A 21,511-nucleotide genomic window follows, 5' to 3' on the forward strand; every position below is an offset into this window, starting at 1 on the left:
AACTAGTTAATGGTGATTATTGTGACCTTAATTTGTATTGTTACCGTAATTACTTTATACTTTGCACTTTTCTTTCCTTAATGAATACCACTGTAAAAATGATTGGTGATACGTGTGGCTGAATAATCGTTATTTCATTTCCTCAGGATCAGCTGCAATGAAAATTGAACCGTTAATGTAGGACTATATTTGAAAATGTATCTTAGCTAAAGCTGGAGACATGAATAAAACAAAAGAAAGCACTAATAAACAAATTTCCACACCCCGAATATAACTTACTCTCTTGACAGACATTGAATTTCCTCATAGTGTTAAGTAAAACTTTTGGTTAAAGGGTACAGATACAACAACCTATACAGTTTAGTGCCTCCAAAAATACCCTTCGAGGTAGATCAGTCTTCTCCTCAAGGATGTGTATCTCTTAGGAAGGCAGTTATATTCTATTTGACCTTCACGGGCGCTGCCTTCTTGACGTGAACAGTCAGTCAAGTGTGTACACTTTACCCTGGAGTGTGTTGGCTATATTGCATCCTGTACTGGATTGCTCCTATTTGGCAGGCAAATGAGCCTCAGCAGTGACTGGGCAGATTCTGCAGTCGCTTCCACAGTGTCAGCATCTCATTAGGACTTCGTCTATGAACGAGCAGAACAGATTTGTAAGAACACGGATTGTGCTTGTCTGTGTCTCGGAGGTCAAATGTTAAAAAACCTGGGTGATGGCTTGGCGAGAGCCCCAGTTTGTGCAGGCACATACCCAGATAAACATCGTCGATTGGAAAAAGGCGCACTCTTTCAGATACCTTTTGCAGTCGTAATGCAAGAGAGCCAGAATACACCACCCCTCCTCCACCAGCATAAGGCGGGTAAACACCTTTGTAGAAACTTCCTGGTATATAGTATTTAGTGGATGGCTCACGATTTGGCATTGCATTATTTATAACATCACCCACAAACAAATTCATGTCTGTTTCATTAGTGTAGGCTGTCCACAGGATATGCTCATCCCACTGCTTGTGCAAGTAATCCAGAAGAGCACCTGTTCGAACAAAGACATCATCATCCCCTTTAAACACAAAGATGGCAGTAGGGCAGTATTGCTGGAGCCAATGCCAGAACAGCAGGTCCTTTAAAGTCAAGTTAAAGAAAGAGTCTCTGAAATCCCACTGTAGGATATCCTCATATTTTTGGTTCTCAAGCTCCAGGAGGTTTTTAAGGTCGGGATGTGGACCTGTACTGGAGTCCTGCCTTCCAAGCAGAAACACAGTGCGTACTAATCCACCTTTCTTATTCGATTCCCCTTTCACCAGACCACTGCGTCCCCATGTTTCACGGATAGCCTGCCTATTTTCAAAGTTCCCCACTTGGGATTTGATGGCCATGAGGAGCATAGGTGAGCTACTACTGTTCCCCTGACACACACCAGGCTGGTTGATCAGGAGGGGATACTCCCTACAGTGCATTGACCTGATGAATGCTCTCACTTGCTCTGGAAAGCTGTCTAAACCTTGAATACGAGGGATTGAACATTGTGACATGCAGTCAGAAATACATTCATCTTCAATTTCTGGCAAGAGTTTAGTCTTCGGATTTGTCGTCATCCCATTTGTGTTTCCTCGCAAGATTGGATTATGCTGACGGTCCCATGCATGCTGCAACTGGTTCCACAGTGCACTGTCTTCCAGACGAAGGTTCCAGAAAGGGCCAAGTGGGTGAGAGGCCAGTTTAGAGGAGTTTATGGAAACCCCCGGGGCAATATAGTGAACGGTTATTTTTGGTGGAGTGTAGGAGATGGTGACAAATATGGTCACCATAATGTAAACAAGAAGGTGGCCGGTCATCATGAAAGGTAGCAGGCACATGCACAGCAGTCTGCTGTTGCATTTGCAGCATTTGCCCATATCCCCTAGTGTACAATTCAGACACACACCTGCAGACACATAAAAAATAACATGTAAGAAGATGCATTTGTTTTATAATTATGACAAGGAAAACGTTTAAATTTATCCTCCTTACTCACTGACTCAGTGGCATGGGTTTACGAAAAAAGATTTTCAAAGCTAACACTGCAGGCTACCCTTTGGGGTTTTGGTCTCCTTGGTGATGGCCCAGTGAGGGCTATTACCTGTTTTTGTCTACACAATTAGAGCATCATCCAGCACCACCAGTAAGCTTGCAGCCCCTGTAGACACAGTGTGGAACATAGAACAGATTTTTATTAAGTCACTCTTCCTTTAAATATTAAAAGTTGGCTTAACACATCGACATTACTTTCTCCTATAGGCTCTAAGAGGATTTGATTATATGGTTTTCCCCGCAGATCTCTGTTTTTTAAACGATCTATTTCTACTAAATGAAAGACACAATTCTTTCCATTAGGCAATAAGCATTAAGACTGCATTTTGACTTTATGTTCAGCCTAGTCAGCATAAACATTTTTTTTATTATGTGATGTAGGTTGGTCTAAGGACAGAGTACCGGATCCCCCAAACCCCTGCCAAGTTAAGCAATGACTAAAAGTAAAAGCAAAGAATATACTTACGCGCGTGTGTTCCTATTTGGATAAGCCAGCTGAGAAAAAAGGCACAGACTTGGGATATCCAACTTTTGTTTTAGTGTTTTCATCCGGCTTGTATAGGCTGGTTACAACGTGGTCAGTCTGAAGAGCATCATCTAAGTCCATTTCGATGAAAGGTAACGAGAAGAATCCCGTCTAAAGAAGCCTTCCTATAACAAAGCAGTAGTCGCAGCTGAGCGACAGGTCTCAAGTGGCTGCACAGAGCATGCGCCTCCACACGGCAACGTATAATGAGGAAAATACCCGTGAGTCCACGTACTTTTGATGGATTGAGGAACTAACTTCATCGAGCTATTTGTCAACAGAAAAGGCCTGGATTTGCGTGCATTTGCTGAGGTTGCAAAGGGTATTTTTGCATGAAGAGGCCAAATGTTAGTTGATCCGACTTCAGCAGCCTGGGCATTTATTTCTCTCAAGGTGGTTATTCTCTGTGATATCACCTTCTATTCGATCACATAACATTAAGTTGACTAATCTTGACTGCCCATATATGGGCTTACGTCACAGCTCATCAATATGCTACAATATTCTGATTTGATAACGAAAGACAACACGTAGCCTACAAAGCCCTACATAAATAAAATTAGCATCCTTGGAGTATTTGTGTGGTTGATTGTGGTATGATTTAATCAAACACTTATATAATATAATATATATATATAATCCCTTTATTTAAGCTTGGTATCCACTGCGAAAATAGCCTATAGGTATAAAATAATAACTTTAAGATTGAAGTCTGTGGAGTTTAATTTTGAACATTTTTACTGTATAGTTTCTATTCGTCATAGTGTTAAATTATTATATAGCGTAGGCCTACTTGGCTACATTATAGGCCTGTCCGTTTGATATGCATTAAATTCGGGGTTTTCAGCTGTCATGACACTTATGCATTATAGCCTAGGCTACGTCATGTTTCGGTGCAGGTAATAAGAAGGAAAGCATTGTAAAACATAGGGGCTGAAAGTGTATTTTTTGTCCTCTATTCAATTGAAATAACGAGCACCATAATAATGCATTTCTAAAAGGACAATCAAGGTATCCACTTAAAAACATCAACGACATACCTTCGTCCGTAATGACGGACATGAATGTAAACCAATAGAACAAACGCCTGGCAACAGGTTATCGGCTGAATGTCCGAATTCAGCCAATAGGACCGCGGAGGAGGCGGGACATGGTGATATCACGGGGCCGTTTCTGTTTTGCATGCAGCGATACAAGTTAGGTTGAGCTTTGCATGAGGGGCCATCATCCCGGCGGCTCGAAGGTGGAAAATGCAGTTATGTCTCTCTGGCTACATTTTCAATGAGCAAGCAGGCTTTTCTGACAGGTACATGAGTGACTGTTCAACGTGGTTTCGTCTCCTGGTGGGGTAAGTGTGTTTTAAAATGTAAAATGTTTGATTTGTAAGGCACAGCTCATGCAGCAGACCTGTTTATTTGTCTGTGACACAAAGTAGCAAGCCTGCTAGCGGATTTTTTCGAACTCTTTTTTTTTTTTTTTTTTTATGCAAGAAGGAGGCAAGGGGGCTGGTTGGCTGGCTGGCAGTCATTTCGAGACAAAAGACAACCAAAGCATGTTGCACAGTGTTTGTATGCAACTGCCAATGACAACTAGGAGCATTGGGAAATGTATTTGCTGCCTTTGCCTTCTGAAAGTCTGAGTCCACCGGTGTTTGTAGCGTAGCCTGTTTCTCCTAAGCGATGTGTGTGTCGTTGTGTGTTTGAAGATGTATAACCCAAACGCACTGAAAAGATAAAGCGATGCCCTGATGCCCTGATGCCCATGTTCAGATAGATACATTGTAGCCACCTCAGCACTTTGTGTGCTTCTTGTTCCATTCAGAAGACTTTCGGTCACTCATAACCTTATGACAGTAGTCTATGACATGTATTGATACTAGGTCTACCCATCACTTGTTTTTTTACTTATTATCTATCCCCCTTTGTGTATCAATCTTTAGCATTAGCAAAATCCCAACCCTAAATTTAGATTAGGCCTATTGTTTATATTTCCGAATAGTCGCCAACCAATGTCTTTAATCTAGGGGGGCCTGTTCATCAACCAGTGTATTTAGGCTACAAATAATGTATTTTACAGTCTCTTTCTCTAGTGTTCCCTGGGCGAGTAGCCTATTAGTGTGTTGGTCACGATTAACAGCGTGTTCTTGAGACATTATCAATCAACTGCAGGTACTGAGATAAAGACCCTTTTTAATTGTTTTCAGAGATGGTCTACCTTGGTGTGAAAACCATAGGCTACCTTTGCTCTAAAAGTAAACAGTCCAGTGGCAAATTCATTCTTAGAAGGAGCTTTTAGTTATTTCTTCCTCCCTGAAAGATGAGTGGAGAACTCTGCATTATTTCACTAATGCAGCAGAGCAGAACAAAAGAGGAATGTTTACATTTTTTTTTTTTTTTAAATAGGTTTTTAATTCCATTGGCTTTTTCTCTGTTGATGCTTTCTAGATTTACCTTTTCTGGGCAGGTTTGTTTGCTCTCTAGGCTGGAAAAAGAACTGTAATATCGGATACGGTTACGTTTGAAGGTCAGAATTTATGTCAAGGCCTCCAGCTGTTTCGTTTGTCATTTAAAGAAAAATATCTGTACTGTATGAAATGAGAAAAAAATCTATTGCTCACCTGCGAGAACGGTTGATACAATAAATTGGTGTAAGGATATTTAAAACCATAAAAGGTTTGCAGTTGGGGTTAATGGTTCAGCATTTTGTACTTCACCCATTTCCGAGAAAGGTTTAACATAGTCTGACAAAACTTAGCTTTCATATAGGGTGGCAACTTCTACTGTTGGTAGGATAGGTTTACTGTTGGTTAGTAGGGATAAAATTAGAGTAGGGTAAATAGTGACATAGGTTTGTGACCTCAGTCAAAAAATAAAATCTATTCTAAGTTAACAAAGATGTTTGAACATTACTTCAGATAGTAAGATGTCTTAAGGGATTTTTCTAAAACGTGATCAAAGAAGTTAAATACAAGACCACCCACATCCTCTGGAATTAGATATGATAATTAAAAAGATTTTACTGGGGAACTTTCTCTTTGTTTTGATCTTCACCTCTGTGTATTGCAAAATTGAATTGATCACTTATTGTGGATATTGTTTTCTGTAAATCGTCTTGTTTGCCACTTACTCATTGCAGCGGTTACAGGCATCACTGCTGATCAACAGATGTATGAGTAACGTTCATTTTTAGGCTAGGTACCCGACCTTTGACTAGGAATGGGCAATTAATAGAGTTTGAATTAAATTTTTTGGCTTCCCAGGATCAAGAAAATAAGATAATCGAGATTGTTACATTCGTTTTGTCCATGGGTTTTTTCGTTAATGTTGTTTCAAAGTGTTTGTTGTATTTTGGCCACAACAGTACATCCCCATTACCTCATACAAACATGTTTTAAAAAAATGTTTTTATTTATTTTTTTGCATATCTATTATGTATTTATTTTGTTCAGAATAGTGTTGAGTGTTTAATTTCTATACAGATGTTGCAGATGTTGTAAAATCAATGAATAATCGTGTTTAATAATCTTGATCTTATTATCAATCAAAATAATCGTTATTAGGATTTTGCCATAATCGAGCGGCCCTACCTATGAGCCAATCATTTTGTTGTGCATGATGAAAAACAGGTTGATGGTATATTACAATGTTACATCCCGCTACCACTACAAACTATTTTCTAAATAAGGATAACTCTGCTCTCTAAAGCTGCACAACACACAGGCCTTAAAAACTGTAAAATACCAACAATGGCTCCTATGAATGCATAATATCTACCTTTGTCTATGTAAGCATAACATACCCAATGTCATTAAGATACCTAAAAATAAAGAGAGTATACTTGATATCTACGACAGCCATGACACTGCAGAAACTGTTAATCTGGATGACTGGGCATGCTTTAAGGCATCATGTTAGTAGGACATGTTATACAATGAGTTCTCCATCACACTTTTCATCTTGTTTATTGACATACTATTTTGGTTTACAACTGCTCATGTTTGTTTTCTCTTTTCTATCCTCTGTTTCTTAGGTTTTTTATGTAAATCTCCAGAATAACTTCCAACGGCAATCATCACCTGTTCCTCCCTCCTTACCCTGTCCCTTTTCTCTACGTCACCCTAAAAGGGTCCTCAAAACACAGATAGGACACGCATTCAAGCGCGGGCCACCATGTCCTCCATCCTTCCCTTCACCCCCCCTGTAGTGAAACGCCTCCTGGGCTGGAAAAAGACTCCAGCAGGGAGTGGAGGAGCTGGAGGAGGAATTGGAGGAGGAGAACAGAATGGAGGAGGACAGGAGGAGAAATGGTGCGAAAAAGCTGTGAAGAGCTTGGTGAAGAAGCTGAAGAAGACAGGGCAGCTGGATGAGCTAGAGAAAGCCATCAGCACACAGAACAGCAACACAAAGTGTGTCACCATACCTAGGTGAGGTCACTTGCACTTTCCTGTATTTCCATGTCTTTCTGATCTTCTACATTCTTAATTGCAAATACAAGAACACAGTGTGTCTCACAATATTACTAATACAGACACCCCTTCCGCTCAAATATATGGGTCTTGTACATAAACAGCAGCAGCAGATAGCATGTTTTAAGTTTGTCATCAGACAAGGTTGACAGACGTAGTTATTAAAATTTCTAATCTGAAGACAATTTTATCACTAAACTCCTAAATGGTTCATTTAAAATTGCCCTGCCGAGCACAAAAACCCAAGTTATGGTCACACCCACAGAATGGAGGATGTGCGTTTTCAAGGAAAATTACTATTCAAAAGACACTGGCAATAATTCCAGTTAACTGAAATGTCCAAGGGGCGGGGGGCTAGGTGGAATTTCTCATAGATGGATGGGGATGTACTTCTTGGTTTGTTAGCTTGATGCTATCACGTAATGGAAGTTGCCATTAAAGGGCTTACAGATTTAACATAGCGATGCAGTTATTACAATTTAAGAAACAATCAATTTGAGTAAAATAGATTATTTGAGACGCTAAGTTAGTTTTGTAGCATTATGTTCAGTTTGTAATGCTACAGTTGTGTCTACAGTTACAATAAGCTACAGTTGTGTAATGCTTTCTTCTTCTTTAGTTACTTAATGACTGTAAGCAAACAGCTTTTAGATGCATTACAACCACCACCTGGCGGTATGACCACATTACAACAAGGAGCCAGTAAAATAATGCGGGGGATTAAAGATGATAAAAGTTTGCATGTACTCTGATTTAAAAAAAAAAAAAAAAAAAAGACTATTTGAATATTTTAACATAATGACCCATCCCTAATTCACAGTCCCTTTGCACTGGTACACCATAACACTACAATGCACTGGAACGAGGTGTGTCAAAGCACATGAAAGTAAGGAGGGTATGAAGCACACACTAGCTTGCAGAAAGAAAAGTCTTTGTTGTGAAACAACAGGTTCACTTCCTTAATGTGTTGTTACATAGGTTAAGGCAGAAGTGAAACCTGATAAGAGGAAACAGATGTCCAACATATGATGTCTTTTACCCTTAATTTGAGCTTCTTCAGATTTTATTTTCAAGCAAAATTTATCCATGCATTCCCATTATATACAATAGTGTTAAAAGCTTGCTCTCCTTTCATCGATTGCTGGATGTAGCCCTGACTATATACACATACATTGATCCTGGTTTCAACATTGCCTTTGATCTGATAACAAAAATGAAACAGTTGACAAGGCTTGCTAGAATGAACAGCTATTTAAACTAAAATAAATCTAGGTTTTGACTTATTAAGTCCAACAGGTGATGAAAAAATAAGAACATGAACCAAAAAGTCTTAGGTGTAGAATTCACCAATTCTCATCAATAGTTGTTTCTTTTGCAATTTTGTTTGGATTCCATGTTTTTTAATCAAAATATTATCACCCTTTTTTCAAGGTTAACGTAGAATGGAGTATATACAAGGTGCATACATAACTTACATAATTGTTTAATGTGTATTTTGTATGACCTGAATTTCCCCTCTGGGGATCAATAAAGTATTATCCTATCCTAACTTATGTTGCATAACTGATACGATAAAAGCATGAGTCTTTTTGAATCAGTACTTAGCATTGCCCAATCTACCTTATAAGTTACTTGGTGACCCATATGAAAGGACATACTCGACATCAATACACTCTCTGAAAACAGAATACTACAGTGCTTAACAAAATGTAAAATGACTTTGAAAATTGACAACTGAAAATTCTGAAAGGAGCACCCCCAAAGCCTGAAGAGTTACAGGTAATTCGTCTTCCAGTATAGATTTCTCCTGTGTCATATGACTACACACACCAAGTAACCAGATCAGGTGAAACCTTATCGTGAAAAGGATAGCGTCAGGGGATCTCCATAAGAAGCATGTGATTAACGTCAATCTACCGAGTAGGATCAGAAGAGGATATATCTAAGCTGACGTTTGAAGATTTTTTACGAGCTTCCCTTCTCTACTTTTTAAGTAATCTCTTTCCTTTTCTCTAGTTTTGATAATGTACTTAAATATAAAATTTAAAACATCAATTTTTTTCCCTTCCATACCAATACTGGCTACAGATCAGATCAGCTGGGGGCTGGAGCTAATTGTTTTTTTATCTCCTGCTAATTAATAATTCATGTGCTTTGAAAAAGGAACGAAGAAAATCCTTCTTCTGTATCAGTTGTAAGCATGTAAAAACTTTGACCAATGTCTGCCACGAGGTACCAATCTGATGAACCAATCAGGCCTCCCTGTCTCCGTGCTCGTTCTCTACCCCTTGCATGCACGAGCCCACACTCAAAGTGCGTCACCAATGACAGAGTTTATACTGTGAGTTTGTTGTTGGCCTTGTGTGTAGTAAATGTTTTACATGTGTTATGATAAAGTTTAGTTTATTTTCGCTGAATGAGACAGGAGACGTCGTAGTTTCTACACAATGCAAGCGATGAGCTGAGGTCAGCTTCTGATGCAAACAGCGCTTGTGCATGTGTGGGCCTGGCTTTTGAGGGAGAACAGAGGGGAGTGTAGGGTGTAGACGGAGGAATGAGGGAAAGCTACTTTCAAAATCATAAAATCAAAATCATGATAGTTTTTGAAAATTACCAACCCTTGGTGTTATAATAACAGGTATGATACATATATAGTGTATATTATATCATATATTGTATGATGAAAAGTTTGTTGGAAGCTGGTGTGATTGTTTAGGAAATAGTAAGAAGTGAGAGACATGGAAAATGGACACGGTAAATGTTAGAAATGGTTAAAAAGAAAGTGAGGGTGAAAAGTTCAGAACAAGAACCATGTGTGAAACCATGTCCTCTCTCTGTGTCTTCCCTCTGAGGAATGTTGACTAGATAATAGCTTCTGAAGTAGAACTGATAAGTTGGTGCTGGCTGGACATTTGCTTGAATACCACATTTCTTTTTCATAATAAAAAAGATAAATACGTATAACAGGAAAGACATCCTACTATGCTCACTAGATAGTGAACATTGGATTAAAATTTGTTAAAAAAGAAATAGTTGGGGAAAGATCTTTTGGGAGGCTACCCAGCCATCAAATCAAATCTTACATCTCTCTGTTCAAAGACATGTTTTTTTAGTTTGTAAATGAGTGATGGAGATTGTCAGAACCTAGCCGTTCACATATGCGTTCAACAACGCGGAAGTAGCGGCCGTAGCAACAGAGTCCACTACACAACGTTATAATGAGAATATTTGCCTTTATATCAATGCTATGTGTAATCCAATGGAATGACAGCATCCACAAAAGAGAGGAGAACAACATACTGACGAACAGAAAACATAATGCAGCCGTATAATACGTGCACGGAGATCATAGTGGTTGCATGCAGACACTCTTTACACCATGTAGCAGACACAGAATATAAACATCATTCTCTTTCTATTGGCTTGAAGTGAAATCTCCGGTGTATATGCTTCCAAATTCAGACATCAGCTCACTCTGACTTTCTGCGGAAAAAATACTAGGGGTCTGGCCGGAGAAACTCTTCGAAGTCTGCGAAAAATGCGGCTGTTTGCGTTCACACAAGAACCTCCAGGTAGACTAATCTCCTGAGTTTTTCAAGAGATTTCTGTATGTGTGAAAAGGGTTGAGGTTTACATTCAAGTGCTAGAACTTGACTGTTTCTAGAGACAACCCTAGTTGCATGAACAGTCTTTTGATAATTGAGGATGACCTCCTAAAGGTTCTAAAACAGCTTACAATTAACTCTAGGATATTCAGATAATCCAGTTTAACTGATAGAATTGCAATGGGAACCTACAAGTATAGCTTTTTAGCTTTGTTCCAGGTTGAGAGTCTTGCTCAGAATGAGAGCTTTTCACTGACATCTGGGAGAGCACTGGTGACCTTTTAAACTGAGAAAGGAAGAAGATAAGGAATTAGCTGTATCTGGAGATGATCTAAACCAGGTTTAGGATTTTAGAACTCTTTCAGAAGGTTGATATGTCTGAGATTGAAGATGTCTTACAGACAGGTCTGTCAATGTCCTTCCTCTGATAATTTTCAAAACAAAATAATGAGACAAAATAATTTCCTCTTCTCACTGTGAGAGAGAGAGAGAGAGAGAAGACTCCACAACTAATTTCAAGAGCTTCAGGGAACAACTAGACCTCAGTCATGTGAAAAGAATAAAATAAAACAAACATAAAGTGTGTGTACAAACTTTATGTTTGTTTTTTTTAAGTTGTGTCTTGAGACATTTTGTGCTGTCTGTTGGATCCCCATTCAAATATATTTGTACATGTGTATATTTTTCTTTTTTGACCTGTTGCTTCACCTCATACTTCTCGTACCATATGACTAAAATTCAAAAATGGGCATCATGTCTAAGGTATATGTTGTTCAGCCATCTTTCCTTTGCACCACCTGTGCATCTCTCCGTGTGAAATGCAGATTTGTCTCATGTTCATGTGTCATTCACTTTGTGCCCCTTATTTCACAGATAGTGGGAGCCTCTTGGTATTTCCTCCATACCATTAAAAGACAACTATATGTTTGTGATTTCATCCTACTAATTTGGAATGAAACACCTCATGATTTTCCATCTTTTGTTTTTTTATTTTTTCCTTTTTTGCACCTGTCCTGTGTGTATGTGTTGCGTGTGTGTCTGTGTGTATATGACTGTGTTTCTGTAGCAATTGCTCAGATCTATGGGGTCTAGGCTCAGGACACACGATAGAGCAGTGGGACTCTGCAGGCATGTATGGATACCCTGACCACAGCAGGTGAATATACCTTCACACACTTGAATACAGTGAGTTGCTGTACATCTCCAGATTCCTTTAAAGATTATGCAGTGAAAATGGTAATGTCCACACTTGTTGTGCGAGTGTTCATCCGTCTTTCTGAAATCTACAGTATTAGTCAACTCTGGTCTATGTGGCTTCTCCTGTTTATTTAATTCAGTTGAAGTCCCAGAGAGTTGAGAAATGTAAGGCCATCTCAATAATTATTAATGGAATTTGTTTTTTTCTGTCTTGATTTGTTTTTGAACTCCTACCAGTTCTTAAGCTGTAGTTCTATGATTAGTCTGAGTACTTACTGATGAGTCACATAGCTTTAGATTTTGCTTTTAAACATAGCAGCAACCTCAGCAGCACTGAGTATTAAGAGTGTCCCTTTGTCCTTTAACACTTTTTTGTATTATTATTATGAACTAGGTAAACAGTACCAAACCAGACAATAAACAAAGGAACGACTATATTCAAGCATCACTCCTAGTATATAGTCTCTATTCAAGAGTTGGACACATTACTGAGCTATTAGCTTTCCTCTCACTATCTTTGCTCAGGTCACTGGATGGGCGTCTTCAAGTGTCCCATCGTAAGGGCCTGCCTCACGTCATATACTGTCGCCTGTGGAGATGGCCTGACCTTCACAGCCACCACGAGCTGAGGGCCATTGAAGCTTGCCAGTTTGCCTTCAACCTGAAGAAGGATGAAGTTTGTGTCAATCCCTACCATTACCAGAGAGTGGAGACGCCAGGTATGGATTTGTGTTTGTGTGTGTGTGCTTTTCTAGTCTTCTGACTACTCCAAGCGTTTTAATACTCACACCTACCCTTCACACACTGATGACAGAGATGTAAAGTGTTAATCAGTATTATCTAATCCATTCTTGCACATTCACACACTGCTGTCAATGCAGTGGGAGCAATTTGGGGTTGCCCAAGGACACATCAACCTGTGTCTGCAGGAGTTAGGGATTTTACCCCTGAGAGTCTGGTTGAAAGACAACCAATTGTGTGTGTACTTTTTTTTTTTTTTTGACTTTTTACTGGAAGTAATGAGGTCTGTGATCTTAAAGGTGCCCTGTAATAATTCTAATGGCAAGCAAAGTTTGTAACAAAGATTGTTTGGAGTTTCTTATGACTTTAAATGTTGCTAGTTTGTGTAGCAGAGTCTACATGTGTTAAAATGCAGATTTTCATGTGTTGTCTGTATATGTGTACAAGATGCCAGATGTTTTATTTTTATAGCAAATGGGCCTTGTCAATAAAGATCAATCTTTTCTTTCCAGTGCTGCCTCCTGTGTTGGTTCCAAGGCACACAGAGATTCTGACAGAGCTTCCACCTCTAGATGACTTTACAAACTCCATCCCTGAAAACACCAACTTCCCCGCTGGCATAGACCCTCCTAATAACTATATACCAGGTTAGTATGTAGAAAGAACTTGTTTTTATTCTGTTATCAACTTCTTACATTATCTGTCATGCAAGACAAATAGATTTTTTTTATTAGAAAATGAATTAAGGTTAATGTTGCCAACCTGATGTTCATTTGTGCACCTAACCTTTGTTTTCCAATTTGGGCTTATTGTATGTTTTTTGGTCTTTGATATTTTACAGAGACTCCCCCGCCTGGCTACATCAGTGAAGATGGAGAAACTAGCGACCAGCAGATTAATCAAAGTATGGAAACAGGTAAGACTAGTTAAGTGTTTTGCTAGTGTATGTGAAAAAAGACACTACATAGAGAAGTAGACAATTTCTGACAGCTTTTAAAAGTCATCCTCAATGCTACACTTTCTTTTTGTCTAAGGCTCACCGGCAGAAATGTCACCAAGCAGCTTGTCACCTGTCAGTCACAGCCTGGGTAAGAATACCTTATTTGTAGTTCTCCATCAAAAATTCTTCTAATTTATTTTTAGACAATATATGCCTCTTAAATTAAAGAAATTTGAAAGTAAGAAATTATTTTGTTGTATTGTAATTTGACTGAATTTATAGTATTTTGTAAAGGAATTTGTTAGAAAAAGCCTTCAAATGCAAGCAATAAAACATGGATGGGTAACATGTTAAATGTCTTCTTTTCAGACCTTCAGCCAGTCACCTACAGTGAGCCTGCTTTCTGGTGCTCGATAGCCTACTATGAGCTAAACCAGCGGGTTGGAGAAACGTTCCACGCCTCACAGCCATCCCTGACAGTCGATGGATTCACAGACCCCTCCAACTCTGAACGCTTCTGTCTTGGCCTTCTCAGCAATGTTAACAGGAATGCAACCGTTGAAATGACAAGAAGACATATAGGTACACGCACTTATAAAATAGTTTAACAAATAGTTAATAAATTGACTAATATTAAGTTTTAAGTTTATTTTATTTTAAAGAGAAGGAAACTTGTCAAGATGAAGGACATTCTCTGTATCATGGTAGGTTGGGGTTTCTGAGATTTTAAGCCCATGTGAATTATAGAAGTTTATGCAATCAATCCGTCTTTATTTTTGTATTCCCAATTTATAACAAATGTTATCTCAAGACGCTTTCCCAAAAGAGCTGGTCTAGACCTTTCTATTTGTTTGTACTAACAACAATAACAATGCATAAGATAGATTTAAAACTATAATGCAAGTAATCAGGGCAAAAGTATGCATAGTAGCAATAAGGGACAACTAAATGTATTTATTTATGTTATTATGAACAGAAACAAAACCATTTTTAACATATAACATTTTGAATTCCTTTTCATTATTAATGTAGTCTTCCCTCTTATTTCTCCTCTCTTTCATTAAGGTCGTGGTGTGAGATTGTACTACATCGGAGGGGAGGTGTTCGCAGAGTGCCTAAGTGACAGTGCCATCTTTGTTCAGAGTCCCAACTGCAACCAACGATATGGCTGGCACCCTGCTACTGTCTGCAAGATACCACCAGGTAGATTTACTAACAAAGTGTTACTGGTACTTCTCTTTCTGTTCAGCCAGATGGATTCTATATACTGTAACTGCCAATATTTCTCATTGCAAATTCAGAGGAGGCTTTCGTGTGGATATTTACTGCCATCACTTTAAGTCAGTATCTGCTCTAACTTTAAAATGGCACCTTAGATCTCATAAGGAACACCTATATTATACAACAACAAAAAATGTAATCAGCTTGTATGCAATGGCTTTACTAAGTCACTTATTGTTCCTAATTGGATTGTGAATTGTACTTATTTTTTTTTTTACCTGATATTGTTAAAATTGAAGGTTAAGAAAAATCACCTCCATGATTTGACAATTTTTCTCAGACTCACCCACAAGTACTGACTCATCTGTACCCATGCAACTTTCAACATTGTGTTTGTGTCCAAATAAGTGATGTGAGCAGAATTGTAAGTCGTCTGATTTGAAAACACACAATTTTGCATTGTTAGATTTTGTTGTGTTCGCTATGCCGGACTCTACCCTCTCTGATGGTGATGACAAATGCCTCACAAATATTTTTGACCTTCTTTTTTTTAAGGCTGTAACCTGAAGATTTTTAATAACCAGGAGTTTGCTGCACTGCTGGCCCAGTCAGTCAATCAGGGGTTTGAGGCAGTCTACCAACTAACCAGGATGTGCACCATCAGAATGAGCTTCGTCAAGGGCTGGGGAGCAGAGTACAGGTAGGTGCTGAAATTGGAACATACTAGGAATGGAGAAGACTAATGTGGGATATTTAAAAAATAATTGGAGCTATGCCCTCACTCTTAAAAAAAAAAAAATCATTCATAAAATTAGGAGGGAATTTAAAGAGCAAATCTTTATTATTGAATTGTTATCTTTTTTTAATATGAATGAACCATGTGAAAATATAGTCAGAAAACATGCATCATTACATTTCTGGGTTACAACTGTATATGTGATAGAGAGCAGGGACAAGTAAATGTTAAGGCTGTCTTGATACCCTTTGATCCAAGTTATACTGCATCTACAATGAATTGTCTATAAACAGTCTTTCAAATTAACTAGTTCGTGGTTGTTTTTTATCCCATTGAAGAGCTGAAGAAAAGTACAGATAAAACTTTCTCATTATAGATACAATCCTGGAAATAACTAAAGTCGATCATATCAGCATGCCTTATTTCATCCCAAAATGAAGCCTTCCTGCTGTTTAAGCTGGGGAAGTATACTTATCGACTCAACTCTTCAGTAGTGCATCACTGATCAGGAGACTGAACAATGATGTCTGGATTTTTGACTAAAAGCTTCTTTTACTAAAATCACTCAGTAATTTAAGTCAGCGGCACTGATCATCCAACTATTAATTAATGCAGCTCAATAGAAAGAACCGATTTTACAAATTAAAGGTAGCCTTATTTAATTTAGTAAATAAAGCAAATGTATGAAACATTAATTGAGAATGGAATTCTCCTTTGTCTTGTCTCTCACACTTAATTAATAATGACTAATGATGAGGAAGCATTTAAATAGAATATAGTCTTGTGTTGTACATTATATAAACAAAAGGTCTATTTAAGATAATGCATAGCGTAGTTCAATACTTTAGTCGTGTTTTTAATCAGAGGTTGAAGGTTCAAGTTGATGTCTCTGCCACTGAGCCACAGTGGTAGAGTCAGTCATCTCTCAACTGGAAGGTTTGGGGTTCAAACCCCAGCACCCGCATCCATATGTCACTGTGTCCTTGGGCAAGACATGTAACCCCAAATTTCTCCTGCTGCTACCTTGACTGCATGTAAATGTGTGTATGAATGGATGAGTTAATACTGATGGATACTTTACACAACAGCCTCTGACATCAGTGTGTGAGTGGGTTGTGAGTTGGTGAAAAGTGTGACCGGCTGTGTAAAAAGCATTTTGAGTAGTAAGAAGACTAGAAAAGCGCTATACAAGCTCAAGTCTATTTACCATTTAACATATTTATATCTAACTGGCTCAGACGCCCTTTCTATTAACCACTGAGCAAACCTCCATTCTGCCTGTTGCTCTGCTGTGTGGTGTACACTTCCAGAAGCAAGAGAGGGAGTATTTGAGCCAAGGCAGTGTGGTCTAGTGTATTGGATTATTTAATAAAGCCTTAGCAAAGCATGCGTCCATCACTTTTAAATCACTTGAAGTAGACTATCACTGCCAACACTTTTATTACTGCACAATACTACTACACCACTTCTTGTATTGGGCCTCTACTGCATCTACTTGATATAGTATTTGCTTAGTAATCAAAACAAAATGTAGAATTCAATGAATAACTGTAGTAAGATAAGTATGACTAGTTCTTTGTTTTAAACTAACATTACATTGGAGACTTTCTGTCATTATATATAAATACCACTCAGGTTGTGTCTTACTAACTTTGATCTCAGCTGGATAAAAAAAGTTCTAACTGCTGTATTCTATCTCTACAGACGTCAGACAGTAACCAGCACTCCTTGTTGGATTGAACTGCATCTCAATGGCCCCCTCCAGTGGTTGGATAAAGTGCTGACCCAGATGGGTTCACCATCAGTGCGCTGCTCCAGTATGTCCTAAACGGGGTTTAGCTGCAGATACCTATGCTGAGTCGAACTGACATTTCACAACATTTGATCAGCATGCCCTTGGGGAGACCACCATGCAATCTTCAACTCACGTACTAAAAACATTATAAATACCAAAACAAATAAAGAAAGGATTCCACAATGGATTTGGAGGATTGGAGAATGACATCACTGATTTACAAAAGGGGGATGGTAATAGTGGTGTCATGGTGGTCCAGATGACCTTGTGCTCTGTTGGACTAATGTTGACATTCCATTAACGATGGACGTAATAATTGATATCACCTTACAATATCAAAAAGACAAGAGTGATGTCATAGTTGACCATATTAACTATTTGACTCAGGTTGTGCCCAAGAAAGAAACCTGAGCATGATGGAGCTTTGTTTTCCTGTTCATGTCAAGTGAATCGCTACATTGGGGATAGCACATGTGACTTTCTGGTTACATGACAGTCTCTCCAACCACTTCCCAACCCTGTCACTTTAATACTTACCCACCACAGCACAACTTTGATTCTGTTTACACACGGTTCTTTAACAGTAGTACTGCCATTCCCAGATTCTTGTTCACCCAGACTCAGCTCTACGCCTGAACATGATTTCTTTTTGTATTGCTGACCAAACTTCCATTCCAGTTTGATCTAAAATGTCCACTCTTCCTGTTAATTCTTACTAAGTACAGTATTATCATGATCCATGACCCTAATTGGACTGACTGCCTTCAGCTCTTAAAGAGGTGACTACTGGAAGTTCAAGTTGATGTCTCTTATTCTTACATAGCCTCTCTCCACATGTTCACATACACACACATCTACTGAAACACAGACAACCTTTAAGATTCCTAAAACAATTATTTTAATATTTTAACATCTATGTTTTGACATAACCACAAATAGTTTTCTCTATGTGTTTAAAGTCAATTGGTCACATGTGAAGGGCGGGGGGGGTTATTATTCAGTGTTCAGTGTGGATCTGATCTGAAACAAAGATGTTTTTTCTTCTGTCCAGTTTTATTTAAAAGTGTGGTCAGTGGCTAACCAACAAAGATAGCTAAGGAATTCTCCATCTCTTGGACTTATGCACAATTGCCCCTTAATTGACATTTAATTGATTAGAAGATGAAGATGAAACTCCTGCAGTGTGGGACTTCAAAGAATAGCGTCTACACTTTACTTGCACTGCCCCAAAATGATGCACCCTTAATATTGTAACAAGAAAGTTGCCTTTGATATAAAATACAGCAAGATGTGCTTTGAAATATACAGATAAGGAATGTATGAACGTCAAATTGAAGTCAAGACAATTACAAATATATATATATATTAAATATCCTTTGTAAAAAAAAGATTTGTTCGTACATTTTTCTGATTTTGCTTATTTTAGGGTATCAATTTGATATGAATAAGATGTCCTGCCCAGTTTGAAAAGTCAGAGTACCTGCTAAGGTATTTCAAAGTCCAAATGTTTTCAACTCAAAGTGTTAAAGCTTTAAGTATTTGATCGGTTATACTGCACAACAATTGTTTTCTTTACATATTCTTTTAGCTACATTTTTGTATTTTTATATAAGAATATATTTCAAATCGAATGCTCTCTTCCTTTTTATTAGAATTAAATGTTTTTTTTATATTCCCTCTGCTTAAATTGTCACTGCTTGATAAATGTTTATGAAGTTGGGGAGTCACATTTTCACTGAATTAACTGCTGCAAACTGTTCAAGTAATTCAAATCAATCAAGTTGTCTGCTCAATGACAGAGAGGCCATTTCACCATCATTTTACCCTATTTTTAAACTCTTACTTGGCTGCTAGAAGTTTTTTTTTTTTTTTTAAATGTTACAGTTTTTAAAAAAGGTAATTGCTTGCCTTCCTTTAATTTTTTTTTTTTAATCTTGGCTGGTGAGGCCAAAATAATTATGACTGTCCCAAAAACTGACTGCATGTTTTATTGTATATACTGGACAATGCAAATCACTCTTAACCTTCATTACTGATTTCTGATTTTTTTCTGAATGGAAATTCATTGGTTTGATTATAATATTAAAAACTTTGGATTTGGTTCTGGGGTTTGTAAGTCGCAAATTGATAGTTACACATCGAGGTGCCTGTTTGGGGAAAAAAAAACACTTTTTTTCATTATACCATAGTCGTAAGTAAAAGGATGCTGTTTAAATCACTAAACTCCAACATTTTTTTAGCTTTTAGGATCTAGATCAGTAGCTGAACAAATAGTTTTACCTTTCAGTACCAAACTAGTTGGTAGCAATGGAAATATGTTTTACATCAGTAACAGGACATTCCAGGTTGCAGCTGCTGCCTATTAAAGCTCTACTGATGTTTAATTGTCAAGACTGTATGATAGTTCACTTTTCATTTACAGTGGGTGTGTGGCATTTTATTACAATTTTATATCCTAGTTTAGACTTCTTACTACACTCAGTGTATTCCTCACAAATTGAATTTCAATTTTCTGTTTGATTACTCAATACAGGAACATTTCTGGTAAGGTACACAGCATATTTTAATACATTTTATTAAATCCAATAATGGATGAGAAAACCCATTCAGAAATCCTTATTTTTAATGATATATATTGTCACTCAGCATCCTGCAAAAAAAACAAGGTTGTGTTGTTCAGCCCTCAGACCAAACTGGAAAGTTTCAGATCCGTGATGAAGCAAAGAATGAACCTGCACGACATCTGCTGCTGTTGTCACCATTGCAAATGTTCACCATTACCTTTAAGAAAATCAATTTCTTCCTCCATCAACATTTGCAGGGATCAAATATAAAAGTAATTTTTTGTGACTAGACCAGCAAGCTGCAAAGCTTTTCATCTGTTGGTGTACGTATCCGTCTGTCCTGTCTTATTGATGGTCAGTCTGTTTTCCATTCTTCAATGAATAAAGTTGACAGGACTCTGATAACCTAGTGCACATGCTACAATTAAATTGTGGTGTTTCCCTTATGGCTTGTTGTAACATTGATCACACACACACATGCTATGCAGTGATATTACTTTGTTAAGACTGTATATGAGGAAAATAATCTCAGAAGTATTTTGTGAATTTTCTGATAGCCTGACAAACGGTCTCATGCCCAATGTCCGACAAAAGCTTTTGTATTTACTTTTTTTTAATGAATGCCAGCCAACAGACCCTTAAACAACCAGCTAGTCTCACCTTATTCAGTTTGCATTTCCATGTAGGCCTCACCTTACACTTTGAGGGTTCACATTCCTATCTACAGATTAGATAACGTTTTATTTTATTGTAATGACTATTGTGTATCTCTAAATAAGCCTCTTTTGATGAATTCCTAGGAGGCTGACTTTGGAGAAAGTGAACTTTCAACCTGTCACAAGTGAAGTTATTGTGTAGTTGTACTTTTATTTTACCAAACACTGCTCTTTGTTCCTGCAACCAACCATTCCTGTCCAACCATTAGACAAAAAGCTATTAGGATTTCTGTCTTCTTCAAACACTGATGTGACATAGGCTTTTCAACTATTTCACATAGACATTTCTTACAGTGTACACTAATAAAGCTGTTTAAATTCAACTGTCATTTTGTCTTTTGTTGCACAACTTAAACTGCCTTTTATTCATCTGTGATTGATAAGTAAAGATAACCCAAAACACCGCTCATGAGTGATCTTTTTATAGTTTCAGTCACATTGGGCAACATTATATGTAATGAAACTATGCAACTATAATAGCTGCCACCTTTACAGGATGTAGAGGGATCCCAAGTCTTAGCTTTTTGTTCTTTGAGCCATGGCATGAGTTTACTGTTCTGGATCCTCTGTTCATGTTCTCAGTATTTTTTTGTCTTGTTGAACAAATCAATGATTTAGGTCAGCACAAGAGTAATACGATTTCTGACGTTTTTTCTAGAACTATTGCAGGTTTATATTTCAGGCATTTTTGCTTTGCGGTTGCTTATCTATTTTTAAGCTTTTTAATTTGTAAGCAGGTGTACTTGTATAGACGTTGGGGAACAGAATTGCCAACAGAAAAAAAAAAAAACATGGAAGGTATGTTTTGCAGTTTAGATTAAGTCCAGTAGGTCTGTTAGGCCAGTTGGCACTAACATTCACAGACTTAAGGATTATAACTAATTATGTTTTGTTTTGACGAAGGGGAATATCTACTGGACTGAAATACAAAG

The 21,511-nt window shown here is 37.8% G+C and overlaps 2 protein-coding genes across 3 annotated transcripts; one reads left to right on the forward strand and one right to left on the reverse strand.

Annotated features, from left to right (window-relative positions):
* Positions 1 to 278: 278 nt before the first annotated feature.
* si:dkey-175m17.6 (N-acetyllactosaminide beta-1,3-N-acetylglucosaminyltransferase 2) lies at positions 279 to 2,957 on the reverse strand. The gene is made up of 3 exons (XM_061061842.1): positions 2,540 to 2,957; positions 2,123 to 2,179; positions 279 to 1,927 (listed from the first exon to the last, which is right to left on the reverse strand). The coding sequence occupies exon 3, from the start codon at positions 1,896 to 1,898 to the stop codon at positions 570 to 572; it is 1,329 nt and encodes a 442-aa protein (XP_060917825.1). The 5' UTR covers positions 1,899 to 1,927; positions 2,123 to 2,179; positions 2,540 to 2,957; the 3' UTR covers positions 279 to 569.
* An 840-nt stretch (positions 2,958 to 3,797) lies between these two features.
* On the forward strand, positions 3,798 to 20,902 carry smad2 (SMAD family member 2). 2 transcript variants are annotated; one of them, XM_061060675.1, is made up of 11 exons: positions 3,798 to 3,947; positions 6,629 to 7,022; positions 11,736 to 11,825; positions 12,392 to 12,585; positions 13,120 to 13,254; positions 13,449 to 13,523; positions 13,642 to 13,695; positions 13,917 to 14,129; positions 14,613 to 14,750; positions 15,324 to 15,468; positions 17,209 to 20,902. In XM_061060675.1, exons 2-11 carry the CDS (start codon positions 6,769 to 6,771, stop codon positions 17,330 to 17,332), a joined length of 1,422 nt encoding a protein of 473 aa, XP_060916658.1. In that variant the 5' UTR covers positions 3,798 to 3,947; positions 6,629 to 6,768; the 3' UTR covers positions 17,333 to 20,902. The 2 variants fall into 2 exon arrangements, with proteins under 2 accessions (XP_060916658.1, XP_060916659.1); XM_061060676.1 differs by lacking the exon at positions 11,736 to 11,825.
* Positions 20,903 to 21,511: the final 609 nt, after the last annotated feature.

Source organism: Labrus mixtus, chromosome 17 (assembly GCF_963584025.1).
Source record: "Labrus mixtus chromosome 17, fLabMix1.1, whole genome shotgun sequence".
In the NCBI taxonomy this organism is placed as follows: domain Eukaryota; kingdom Metazoa; phylum Chordata; class Actinopteri; order Labriformes; family Labridae; genus Labrus; species Labrus mixtus.

Excerpts from the sequence above, each read along its gene's own strand:
- si:dkey-175m17.6 (XM_061061842.1), bottom strand. The coding sequence starts at position 1,898 with ATGGGCAAATGCTGCAAATGCAACAGCAGACTGCTGTGCATGTGCCTG.
- smad2 (XM_061060675.1), top strand. The coding sequence starts at position 6,769 with ATGTCCTCCATCCTTCCCTTCACCCCCCCTGTAGTGAAACGCCTCCTG. Across the intron at positions 12,586-13,119 it reads CCAGAGAGTGGAGACGCCAG|TGCTGCCTCCTGTGTTGGTT; the intron begins GTATGGATTTGT and ends TTTTCTTTCCAG. Across the intron at positions 14,751-15,323 it reads TGTCTGCAAGATACCACCAG|GCTGTAACCTGAAGATTTTT; the intron begins GTAGATTTACTA and ends CTTTTTTTTAAG.